The sequence below is a fragment of the Xiphias gladius genome, chromosome 5, assembly GCF_016859285.1.
Source record: "Xiphias gladius isolate SHS-SW01 ecotype Sanya breed wild chromosome 5, ASM1685928v1, whole genome shotgun sequence".
Lineage (NCBI taxonomy): Eukaryota > Metazoa > Chordata > Actinopteri > Istiophoriformes > Xiphiidae > Xiphias > Xiphias gladius.
This window is the reverse complement of record NC_053404.1, coordinates 21468248-21481020: the sequence shown is the minus strand read 5'-3', so window position 1 is coordinate 21481020 and position 12773 is coordinate 21468248. Positions and strand designations below refer to the sequence as shown.

Here is a 12773-nt window from a genome sequence, read left to right as displayed (position 1 = left end):
TGAGTCCCTCAAAAGAAACACACACCTCACTGCAAACTGCCTCCCACATTTCGGAGGCCCACACCGCTACACACTCACGCCTCTCAAAACAAAAATAAAAACACTCCTTTTGTACTGGGGGATGGCCGAGGCAGCGGGGGGGGCGAGCCCTCGACAGCCCCGGTGAACGAGAGGTGTGAGCGCACATGACCCTCACGCCTCTCAAACTTCTACACAGACAAGAGACTGGCATCACGAGGGTAAATCACTGAAGTTTGTTTCTGTTCCTGGGGGGGGGGAAAGGAAGGAAGGAAAAAAAAAAAAAAAAAAAAAAACTTCTCTTTTCTTGGTTTTTAGAGCTTTGACATGCTGGGGTGGACCTCAAGTGCTCCTAAGTGCTAGCCGCCACCAATCCCAGCGATTAGGAGGAAAAAAACGGACCTTGTCGCGCCCAATCCAAATCAGGAACCAGAGCATAGGCCATGCTGGAAAGCGGTATGGCTGCTAGAGGGACAACCTAAACCAGAATTTAGTATCTACAGGGGCAACCCTCCCTCCCACTGCTTTAACAACTCAAAAACTGCTGCCCTCCCCTTCCCTTCCCTCTAAAAGGCTTTAAACCTGCTATATTCAATCTAAAGAATATAAAAAAATAATCATACAAAAGCTGAATCCCGTTGTTATTTAAACATTCAGGAATGTGAGTGGCAAAACCAACACTTTGAAGGCAAAAATAAGCAGGAATGAGCAACTGATCATTATTTTTGAAGTTGTTTTATATAAAGTAGATTGTTACCAAACAAAACCTCAGTGATCAGGCAGAGGACCACGCAGCGAGCTGCAGTGGAACATTCCCAACAGCAATGGAAAAGAGAAACGAGAAGGGGAGAAAATAAAAGATATATGATGAGAGAAATCACAACAGAATGATTGAGGTTGTCTGTGAAGGCCGACGCTTTGGTGACAGAACCAATGAGAATGCAAGAGACTGGTTGTGGGTGGTGCTTGTTGCCTGGGCAGCAAAGTCCGTCTCCCTATTTGCTGGCCAAGACCTTGGTAGCGACAGCACATTCCTCCCCCATGGCAGAAATCACGGTGACCTGCGGAGAGCCCACAACATGTTCGAGTCAATCATCTGAAACTTTACACAGGCGGCTCGCAGCCCTCACATTTTCTCCGCGGGGCCACTTTCTGCTCTAATTCAGGACCCCGGATCCTGTCTGCTTTCCGTAAGAGTGAAAATTAATGTTAAAATTACCAACACATGGCCGACGCAATTCTGCTTCTGCTGCCAACAATGTCAAGAATTTGCCATATCATCATTTACATCTTCTGGTTTCAGGTGTCGGCTGCCTACGTGACCACAGCGAGCACCACTCAAACTGTTCATAGCCCAGGAAGTAGATTTACGACCCTCGAAAATCTTCATACATTTGCGGGTGTTACCGAAAAAGGGATCCGCAGCTAAGAATTCAAAAGGCCGGGAACTTTGACACTTACCATGAATTCATCGCCTGCATCAAACTTTGCCTCAATTTCCTTGCCGACTTCGTTTTCAGGGACACGCAGGTCCTCCCTGATGTCACCGTTGTCGCTCATCAAGGACATGTAGTTCTCGTTGATGTTAACCAACTTGGAAGGAAAAGACAACAGGAAACCGTCAACAACCACATTTGCATGGACTACAATATAAAGCACGTTGCTGACCCTTTTCCAAATCCATTTCTCTCTCTGTTTATTTGCCATAGATAAGAGCTGGGCTAATGGCTAGATATTTTCCACCTAAGCATCCGTTGTCCTCCAGCATTCAACCTCAAACCCTGAGCATGAGTGGCTCTGGCCACGTTTCTCAAATTTTCCAAACTTCGATAGTTTGCAGTAAAATTACCCAAACTGGCAGATTCCACATGCTTACATCAATTAGAACCCTATTTGGAGTAAGTGCTTACATATTATATTTACTGTGCTTTCTTGTTCATGTGCCTGCATCGACCAGGCAGTCTGTCTAGACACTTTAAACCCAGGAAGGTGATCTAGGACATTAGTTTCTGTGTCACCTCGAGGTAACCAAGAGGCCTCATGGCCATCTCACCCCCCAATATTTCTTCTGTTGTGCTGAAAACAGTTATTACACGTCAATATGTATGGCATACTGTTGACAAAAAAACAAAACAAACTAAGACAGCAAGAGATCAAGATTAAGGGTTTTTTGGTACAAGAATGAGATAATACACAGACCCTAGCAGCATTAGGGCCGTTACTCCAGCAACAGAGCCAAAGCCGGTGAAAAAGGTTGAGAGATTCTAAAACGACAGGTGACTGCTGTTAATGATGGCGAGTAAGTGGTGAAAATCAGTCTGACTGAGAGCCTGAGGAAGGATTGTGTGTTGAACATAAATCTGAGAATAAAATCTCTCTCTCTCTCAAAACCCCCGCCCTACATCTTCATTACACTATACCTCTGATTTCTCTGCAGAAAAAAAAAAAAATTGTCAGTGATGTGGTTTTGATACCGCTCTCGGTTGGGCTACTTTAATGCAGGAGTCTGTGGGTTTCCTGAGAGAAACAACCTCAGTGTTGTGAGTATTAGCTGTTCAGAGAGCAGTTTAAGCAGATATTAAGAAATTGCTCACTTCCTGATTCTTAGCCACTCTCCTACTTCGTGTTTACTACAGAAGCACCATCTTTCAAAAGGACTCTGAGTCAATGACTTTAGAGCTTAGGAATAAGTAATAGATGCCAATTATTTTTAATTTTTTTTGTTTAAGCAAAGTCTGATGTAGGTGGTTGTTTAAGTCATTTAATTAATCTAACAAACAACACGACTTGTGAAAATTGTACTGATAATGCAGGGATACAGCTGCAGGAAATACACACAGGAGTCAGCTAGCCAGAGTGGGTCAGAAGTTGAGCTGCAACGATTAGTTGATTGACATTACTGATAATCTGCACCAATTTCATTATTAAATTTCAGTCATTTTCTTCAAGGTAAAAAATACCAAAAACCTGTTTGTTCCTGCTCCTCCAATATGACAAATATCCACTCTTTTGTTTTATATCAGTGCAAACTGAATCTTTGGGCTTTGACTTGATTTTTAAAAAAACTATTCTTCTGACATTTTAGACACCAAACAACCGATTGAGGAAATAAATCAGCAGATTAATCTATAATTAAAGCAGTTGCAGTCCTTGTCAGAGGACACAATTCTTGTGTATCTTTGAACCTATGACAGCACCTGACATAGACAGATTTCTAATTTTAAAAACATGAGACTTGAGCTGCCTTCCAACATAAAACCAAAGACACCAACACGAGTGACCAGCTGACGATATCTGTAACCCAAGACGTCAGTATGACCAGCAACTTAGTCCTACCATTTCTTTACGCGTGTGGTTGCTAAACACTGATACAGTGGCATAGATATGCTGAAAAAAGTGCCAATACAGCGTTTGATCCAACAGAAGTGTTAGCATGCCAATATATTAATCAGTTAGATTTAGTTTGGCAGCATTGCGATGAGAGCTGGATCAAGAACAGCGTGTTCAGAATTGGGGGAGAGGGAAAACCTGATCACAAGCAGAAGAATTATAGTTTTGACATCAATTTAAGAGTTATTGGATATTTGTTTGCTTCCACTAACAGAGTTAACTTTAAGAATTAATCAAGTGTAATAATGACTAGAAATGTGTATCATCAGATTAAATGGCACATTTTCTGCTTTAAGTAAATTGTGACCGCAACACCCCGATTTCAACTTTTTATGGCAATATTTTATAGTAATGTCTACAGGAAAATTTATGTCCACAAGAAAGTAGCAACTGGATATTAGATCTGCTAATATCTAGAGCTTTTTTTTTTGCAACTGTAAGTTATTTGAACACAAACAGTTAAGCCACTGTCACCAGTGCCCTCTTCTTGAGCTTTATGCTCAAGAAAATAAATCAGACCAAGCATTTTAAGTGGGCACAGATGACAGCGGTCACATGTCCTTTCTAATTGAGTTGAGCATTCTTTGAGTTAACTGCTATGACACTTGTGTGATAGAGAGTTCCAGAGATGTTTTGGACTGCCGGCGTACCTGGTAGTCTATCCTCTTGATGGAGGGAACATCCATGTTGTGGGTGGAGGGGCACATATCTTCATACTTCTTGTTGGTGAAGATGTCGATACCAACCAGGTTAACCTACAGAGGAAAATTGAGTTTAATACGAAGTGATGTCAAGTGTTTGATAAAACCTTGGTTCAAAAATTTACCGCATTACCTGTTGAAACTGAATGTACAGTAAGACACCATGTTAGCAGTGATCATTTAAATGTGTCCAAATAATGAAAATGCTCCCCCCAATTTAGTAACTGAGGGATTCCAATATTAAAAAAGTAGAGTTTTACAAATCTTTTCATTTTTCTTCACAAAATAAGTGATAACTTTGAAAATGTACAGAATCCAGAATCTTCACCCCCCCCCTTTTATTACAACCAAGCCACACAGGAGGTCAAAGTACATGTGGGAGCACCCTGGTGTTTAAAGAAAAAGATAAGGAGACCATGCCTTACTAAAGCCAACAATTCTGACTGCGTGGATCAGACTGGTCTGAAATCTGAGAACCTCAAGGTCTGAGCTGAGCCTCAGGTCTCTGCCAAGGGGCACATCTCTGACAGTGGTCAAGTTTTTTCTCCTTCCAAACTCCATTTAAAACTCTGCACTGCCAACTTATAAGTGCTCTCACTTTAAAGCAGGTATATAAATCATACTTTTAAAAAAAATGAATCATTTTACCTTAGCATGCCCGTGCTTGCCGGTCTTGGAGGTGGACATCTCCACAATTTTGCAAGGACGTCCCTTCAGCACCACATAGCCGTTCTTACGCAGAGCAGAGCACTGCATAGGGTAGGTGGCGGAGGCACCAGACTCGCCAGTCTGGAAGTCAAGATCGGGATCTGCCATGGTGCGATGGGTCAGGGGCGCTGCAGAAGACATTTACAGATTAGTTACTACCAAACATGGAAATTTAAAGAAATTAATCAGCAGCCCTCCGTGCATTTAAGATTTAATACTTAAGTGTCATCTTTATTCATGCAAGACATGAAATATTCCAATAAATACACCATTTATTCCTTTGAATATTTCGTGACTTGCTAAAAACCGATAAAGTAGTTTACTGAGCCTATTTTTAATGAAATGTTGTGAGCTGATTTTAAAGATTTAGATCTACAGTCATAGTAGGAATTTTAGAAAGTAATGAGACCCACTGAAGCATTATGGTTTTGGTCTTTTCTTTGGAGTTTTAGATCATTAATCGAAATTCTAACACCACCAGCCTTATTTAACTAGTCTTTAAAGCCTAGCCATTTGTAGTGTTTACATGATAACCAAAAGGTAGCCTGATTTAGTTATTATGAAACTACTGTACATTAAAGTATAGTATGTGTTAAATGTGACAGACACCAACTAATAAGATTTGAAATAAGTTTTTTTTAAACCACATTCTTCAATTAATTTATGTTTGAAACCACAAGAAAACCCAAATATTGGGACTTCTGTTATGGCGATGGATGGGTACGAAAGTTAACACAAAGGCTCCACAAAAATATCGTTATAAATTCTCAATTTGGCTAAAATTTAGTGGGTTAAATTAACAGTTTTAAGGCCCTTTCCCTGGCTCGGCTCGGGACCGCTGCAGCCTTTTCCAGGGCCCCACTGTGCGCTACCTCGTTAATCGATCTCGCGAGATCTCTGGCGTCCTCACGGTGTGTCCCGACGATTAATTTAAAATTGGAAAATTAAAAAAATAAAAATAATAATAAAAAAAAAACCCAACAAAAACAAAACAACAAAAAACAAAAACACAAAACCTTAAATCCTAAAGCTGCACCGGAATGTGGAGGCACGGAAAAACATCCCGGCTCAACACGAGGCTGGACGGCTGCGCCACGAATCTGTTAGCAAACATTAACTTCAGAACCCATTACAACTAACATTAGCTATAATTGGTTGACACGAGAGACAAAAACGCCCTTAATATTATTAAACATTTATACAAGGAGGTGGTTAAATGTGCAGCTTTGGTGCTGGATTTTAAACACATTAGCGCCAACTGGTAACAAGTTAGCCGGCCTGGAGTTTACAAGTGCAACAGCGCCAGATAACGGTACAAAGCCAACTAACAATTTCGTTACCATTAGCTAAAAATATCTTGGGTCTCTCGACTCAAATCATTAGTCGTCAGGTCACTTATATTAATGTGACAAGCCTCGTGTGTGGGGAGTTTTTCTTTTTAAGCGGCCAACTTGCGTTGTTGCCTCACTAACGGCGAGTACCGTTATCCAACTGTGTTAGCTAATGCGATGCTAACAGCGTCTGGTCGCGCTAGCACGTCCATTCAGCTCCGTCCAAATAAAACCAGGATTGACGCTCGGTCGACAGCATCGGGCGTGTACGGCCTTAATAGGCTTCGATGATTAAAATTAACGCATCGGAGGAGAAGTAAGACCGCGGGGAAGAGGCAGGCATTAGGGTGGAGAATGACAAGCGACTTCAACCGACCGCGCCGCTGCAGGCCGCATGTCCCTTTGATTCAGCCTCGTAACGTTAGCTCGAACACGGATACCCACACCCTGCCCCTGTCCTGCCACCGACTACCTTCACCCAGAAAATACCTAACTACTTCCACGGCTTCCCAAACCGCTCCACGACTACTTTAGTACCTCGGAATCCGTTATGAGTTCAGTTAAAAAACAGTAAAGTCCTCCGTTTATTCCCCTCAAGGCAGAAACACGCGCCATGCCACACTTACCTTCCAAGAAAAAGAGGACCGACAGTGCGCACGCGCGGCCAACTTTACTGCAGCATCCGTAGAGGAAGGGGGGCATGGCGGGGAATGGGGGGGCGGGGGGTGGAGAGGGGGGGGGCGTTTATGTGTTCCGGTGGCAGACTGGCAGAAAGGGATGCCAGGTCTGAGGCAAACCTGGCAACCCGGCAGCTCACCGGTTCCCTTATACGGAGCGTCCAGAGGGTTCCATGGCCATGGCGGGCGGGAGGCGTCTTCCTTGGTCCCGAGGAGGGTCGGAGCGCCGCCCCTCTTAAGTCATTCACGGAGAATGCTAAGCATTTCATAGTTCCAGCTCCTCAGATGTGAAAGACTTGCGGCTTTTCCTTTGAATGGTCCTAATAATCGTCATTAGTTACAGTCATTTTCAGGTTTGGACCGTCGAATGGACAAAACGGGCATCGTGAGGGTGTCACTTTGGGCAATGGAGATGGCTCCGACCAGAAAACGTTCGTCATTTTCGCTTTTAAAATGATTAAGTGACTGTATGAATGGTTGCTCATTCATTTTCTGCCGATTGACAAATTGATTAACTAACTATTGTTAATCAATTGACTGATTCATTGCTGCAGCTCCAGTTACATATTCTTCTAATGGATCATTGCTATTTGATGCATTAACATGTAAGTTAATTAGAAGTGTTTTATATACTTTTGGGTGGTTCAGTTGATCATCCTATTGTTTTGTATCTGAATTCTGCAACAATAGCTGTCAAACAAATGTAGTAAAATAAGCAAACATTTCCCCGTGAGATGCAGAGGTCATCAAGTCGCATTAAATAGAAGTCAAGTGAAGTAAAAGTACCTTAAAACTGTGCCGTGCTGTAAATGCACTTTATTTTCCACTACTGATGATACTAGTTTTGTTGAAAACAAAATGTGTGTTGGTAGACGAACCCTTTGTAGGCTTGAAAGACCTTTTGGTAAAATCACCAAAGGAACATTTTGAAAACCTTGAATAAACTGAGCTGTAAGAAGCGCAAATCTAAAACCGTACAAAGTCTGATTATGGGTTTGTTCAAAGAAGCAGGATTATCTGGATAACATCAGTCCATATTTCAGATATCGGGGGGCCGGGGTCCAGGTTTGGGTCAGCAAAGTTATTCACATACTGTAATCAGACCTGCACTGTGAAACAAGACCTTGAATGAACCGCAGGGAAAACTGAGTTTTAAAAGACTGAACGATTGAATTAAGCACAAAAGTTTTCTTCCTGATCCTCAACCCCTACCCGCTTTACCCACTCCCTCGGTGCTCTGCTAAAGACAAGTCAGTACATTTGTAGAAGACACGGCAGCAGCAAACACACTTTTTCCTAGAAATAAAGAAGTCTCCGGTCTCGGCCAACCTCTGATGTGAATGTGTTTGTTTTATATTATTTTTCCATGGCTTTGACCTGTAAATCTTCTCCATTGGGGCCTACTGGGTCAAATACTGACGGAAAATTATGCAAATCCTTTTTTGTGTGTGTGTGTGTGTGTGTTGGAAAAGTCTGACTTTGAGTCACTTGAATAGAAAAGTGTTCAAGAAAAAAACACAGAGGAATGTTCTGCATTTCAGGTAGGATTGCAAGTAATGACTATTTCCATTATTTCCATGTAATAATCAGTTGATTATTCATTTTTTTAATGTCACATGACAACCGAAAAATTCACGTTAACAGAGTACATGATGTCTTAAAAAGCCGTACAAACCAAAAAAAAAACTGAATTTTTTTTATTAAGAAAGATATCTTATATCAAGCTAATGTTTCTTTTTACTATAAAACAAATAATGAAAACTGAAACTCATTTTTTTCTTGATCAACTAATCTGTTGATCGACTCATTTCAGCGCTGATGTCGAGCAGAAACTTCTAATCAGAGATTGTCAAAATCAGATATAAAGAAACCAAAGAATCCAGCACAGTCGATAACATGCATTTGTTAACACAGTGATTGCAAGAGTATGAGATCTTTTTGGCTTCTTTAAAGTCGGAGAGACTCTGATTTTTTTTTCGTCCTATGCATGCAAGGATCCTGCATTGATCCCTTGTAAAACTTTATTGATGAGTACACATGGATCAGTGGCGTGCAGGATTCTTTGGTTCTTCACTGTCAAAAGAGTTTTTCATCCTACAGCCCGTCAACAAGACCTCACGGTTTTTAATAACTTGGTTGTAAAAAACCAGGCGTGAAGAAAGAGGGCGGAGCAGAGGTTGTTGCTGTACAAGGAGAGGACATTTATTGTACAATTTTTCGACATCACAGATGTGTGTTACCAGATTGAGGTTGTCTTTTGACTGATTCCAGTGATTCAGACGACGTGAAAACATACGCTCACATGCATGTCACACACCTGTGCACACACCTGCTCACCTACACACACACACACACACACACACACGCACGCACGCACGCACACAGGCCGACAGTCGTACATACGTTCACAGTCTTGATACGTACAAAAATTGGAATACAAATACAAATAATACCACAATAAAAACATTGTATTTTTTTTTTTAGAAATTCTTATAGCTATGTTCTCTATTCTGTAGAAAGACAACTAAGCTTTAATAACTGAACATTATTTTTTTTTTGTCTTTCTCTAAAATGATCAGTAAGATATCATAACGAAAATTCTTACAGTATATATATCTTTTTATCTATGGTTTCTCAAACTGACCCTGCCTCCTGACCTTTATTCACAGGGTGTTGATCAACGTTAACATCCTGCACATGCAAAAGGCTTCAGCTGGCCTTAAAGCGGCATCGCTTACACCTATCGCATCCTTTAAGATCAATGAACAATAAAAGAATATCGAGCAAAAGGTGAACCACTTTCCTCTGTCGTAGCATGGTCGCAATCCCTGACCACTGTCAAAGGGTCGAACCCCCCCAAAAGGAGAAAATGTCATTCAAAGTGACACTGAGCCCCGTCCTGCTCGCTCTTTACAAGCTGCTCCGGGTATGAGCACCAAAAAAAAGCCTAAAATGTACGTTTACGGGAAAATGTGAAGTGTTACTTATAAGATAAAAGTCCAGACATTATGCGATGTGAATCATTTCTCAGTGTTGTGAGAAAAATTGCTCTGGGGCTCATGTACAAAGTTAGTCTCTCACCATCCAGCTTCTACAGTCAGATCTGCCAGTGTATTGCCTTAAAATTACAATTCATCACGTGTGACGACGGGTGAAACGTGTATGTCACCGTGCAAAATGCACAACTAAATGAACAGGGATGACCTACAGAGAAAAAAAGAGTGTCAACTCGGAGCGTTGACCCGAAATCAAAAATTTGCGTGTAAGTCCTCGGTCGGCTCGTCGGTCAGGAAAACAACATCCCATCTGAGAGAGAAACCACGGAACGGACAGATTTACAGAGGTGTGGCAAAAAAAGAAACGCAAGACCGTTGTTTTTTTTTCTTCAGTTTTCTCACCTGTTTTGCAAAGTCTTTCCTTAACATTGAAGTGAGTATTTACACAGGTGCAGTGCACACAGAACAGTAAAAGGTGGGGAGAACAAAGAGCAGCAAAAGTAAACACTTCTAGAAGTTGGCAACTACTCTACGGCCAAGTTCTTCTTGTGAGAAATGATGTAGAGATTTTGTTATTGTGTTGCTATCGCAGCAATAATACAATATCTACAACCTTCCTTCCCCTACCAAAAAATATACCGGGACACCAGAGCCACAGTAGCTGAAAGTGACTGTGCAGCATCTGCAATGACAAGTGCAAAAGGTCTCGTTTCCCCCGTGGCACTATCTGCACGATGGTGGTATTTTCTCTCCTAATGGGGAAGAGACATACAAGGTGTTTCAGCAGCAGCGGCGGCGGCGGCGGCAGCACTCGAAAAGAGTGTTCACACTGTGAGCAACACCGCCAGCGAGTCACAGCAGGTCCATTCGCTTCCTACAGAGAGAGGGGAGTGGTGACCGGGGGACAGGCGAGCGTGTCGGCCACGGCGGAGCTGTTCAAGGTCAGTGCTTTTCTGCCCCCTCGGGTTTTGTTTTTGCTTCACGACGACAGAAAAACATCCGACGGCGCAAGTGAGCCATCTTTAGGTTTTTGCTACAAGACGATGGTCCAGAAAACATCCACTGAGATAGTCCACCGACCGTCACTGCGAGAAACGGTTTAGACGATGACAACAACGAGCAAAATCATAAACGGAGTTCACCATTTGGCTTTCGGCTCGGCGTAGTTAAAGGCTGGGTCAGACTTTTTCCACACTAAGCCAGGTTATTTTGGAATTGCCGTTTCCGTCTGAAAATGTTGTTTCCCCAATAGCACTTTCAGCGAAGATCTCTGGCCACACCCAAAGGCCTGATTAATAGGAGAAACGTAGCAAAATCTCATCTTAAGGTGCCTAATAACTGTGCAATAACAATCTTACAACTTAACTGCATGATGAGTCTAACAAAGTCTGTACGACATCCGTTTCAAGGCAAGTCAAATGGTACAGTGAATGTCTGGTGAATCAGAGCGATGTTTAAAAAAACAAAAAAAAACAAATCTAATTCGTGCAGACACAGGTGATCAACTGACATCAACTGACAATAGACGTGACGTGGCCACAGCGCTGGCCCTTCTGGGCGCTGCCAGAGCTTAGAAAGAGGAGGAGATTCAGGACCTGGTCATAAATATGTCTTTAGCGGTAACATTCAGCTAGATCACCAGCGTACTCTGTGTAATTTCATTCCACGTGTCGGTTGGTTGCTCTGCAAACGCGGGCAGCAGCAGCAGTCCCGTTGCACTGGACGTTTGGTCGGTAAATTTCTGACAGATCAGATGTCCGATGCCAGATCTTTGGCATCTCTGTGTCTCACGGTGTGATCTAGGAGGACCGAAGATTTCACCACGTTTCGTCAAAGATTTCGTCACAATTGTCAACTTTTTGTCTGGGAAAACCCCAAAATCACCCGGTGTAGAGGGAACTTTACTACTAGTCAGCAGTTGCTTCTTAACTGTGCTGCCAAACAGTCCCCAATGCTTTCCAGAAGCTCATCCCTGCCCCTCCACAGTTCAGCAACTGGTTAGAGTTTATTGATTTATCCACTTGAGTAAAGCATCGGCTCGGTGCGGAGACAAGGCCAAATTGGAGGGAAATACTTCAGCCGGCTTAGTGTGGCTGTGCTTTGAGTTGCCTGCAGAGTGATTATGATTCTCTGCAGTAAACGCAGTCGCAACACCTGCATCGTGCTCGCAGTGTGAACACCCTGTAGGAAAAATCACTGATGTGCTACACAAAGAACTTCTCCATAGCTCCCCATTTAATCTAGTGGGAAAGTCAACGGCTACTCGGCATAATGCCAGTGTCCTTTAAAGCCTCAAGAAAAACCGTCATCCCGATCGAACAGTCCAAAGGGGAGGTGAAGGCGTTGTCCACTGACAGTATGTGGAGCCATCTTGGCTCAGCAGGCAGCGACGCCGTCTGTGAGGCCTGTAGAGCCCCTGGAGGGTACCTATTGGGGGGGGGGGGGGCACTCCTGTGGTTTAACTCTTCCTGTAGTTGCTCAATCATCCATTCAGTAGCTCATTGTTTATCCCCCACAAACACCCACGTACATATAGACACACACACACACACACACTCACACACACACACACACACAAATCGTCGTCCCGTCATCCCTCAGTCCCTCCCTCCTGGTGGTGGCCGATGTTCAGAGCGAAGAAGAGGAGGGGGGCTTCGGCCGAAGGAGAAGGGTTACCAGTTCATCATGGAGCTTCTGTTGAGGGTCATGAAGAAGACTTGGCTGCTGCCTCCGGAGCGCACCGAGGCAAAGAAAACCTGCAGGGACGAGATGTGAGGAGAGGACAGCGTCAGTTTTTTCATATTTGACCGACACCGGCTTTTTATTTGAAACCCCACGGTGGCTAGTATCCACTTGTGATAAGGTGGACACAATGCAGTAAAAAAACAAGAGTGGTCAAGCCACAGTGTCGGTCCATGTGTGAAGCGTCATCAAATGGAGCTCAATAATCTA

At 43.0% G+C, this 12773-nt stretch overlaps 2 protein-coding genes across 3 annotated transcripts in view; both read right to left on the bottom strand.

Moving 5' to 3' along the window:
• Positions 1-737: 737 nt before the first annotated feature.
• Positions 738-6841, bottom strand: eif5a (eukaryotic translation initiation factor 5A). Of its 2 annotated transcripts, none has more exons than XM_040127248.1 (5): positions 6775-6841; positions 4758-4945; positions 4059-4163; positions 1480-1611; positions 738-1079 (listed from the first exon to the last, which is right to left on the bottom strand). In XM_040127248.1, exons 2-5 carry the CDS (start codon positions 4923-4925, stop codon positions 1014-1016), a joined length of 471 nt encoding a protein of 156 aa, XP_039983182.1. In that variant the 5' UTR covers positions 4926-4945; positions 6775-6841; the 3' UTR covers positions 738-1013. The 2 variants fall into 2 exon arrangements, with proteins under 2 accessions (XP_039983182.1, XP_039983183.1); XM_040127249.1 differs by lacking the exon at positions 6775-6841 and adding an exon at positions 6686-6755.
• A 1640-nt stretch (positions 6842-8481) lies between these two features.
• Positions 8482-12773, bottom strand: part of tnikb (TRAF2 and NCK interacting kinase b) — a 58820-nt gene continuing 54528 nt past the window's right edge. Inside the window, 1 exon segment of the mRNA XM_040126442.1 lies at positions 8482-12577. Coding sequence (XP_039982376.1) covers positions 12494-12577 — 84 coding nt within the window. The 3' untranslated portion in view covers positions 8482-12493.

Coding starts and splice junctions, on each gene's coding strand:
- eif5a (XM_040127248.1), bottom strand. CDS start 4,925: ATGGCAGATCCCGATCTTGACTTCCAGACTGGCGAGTCTGGTGCCTCC. Junction 1,612..4,058: donor TCAAGAGGATAGACTACCAG/GTACGCCGGCAG, acceptor TTTCCTTCCAAG/TTGGTTAACATCAACGAGAA. Junction 1,080..1,479: donor ATGCAGGCGATGAATTCATG/GTAAGTGTCAAA, acceptor GGCTCTCCGCAG/GTCACCGTGATTTCTGCCAT.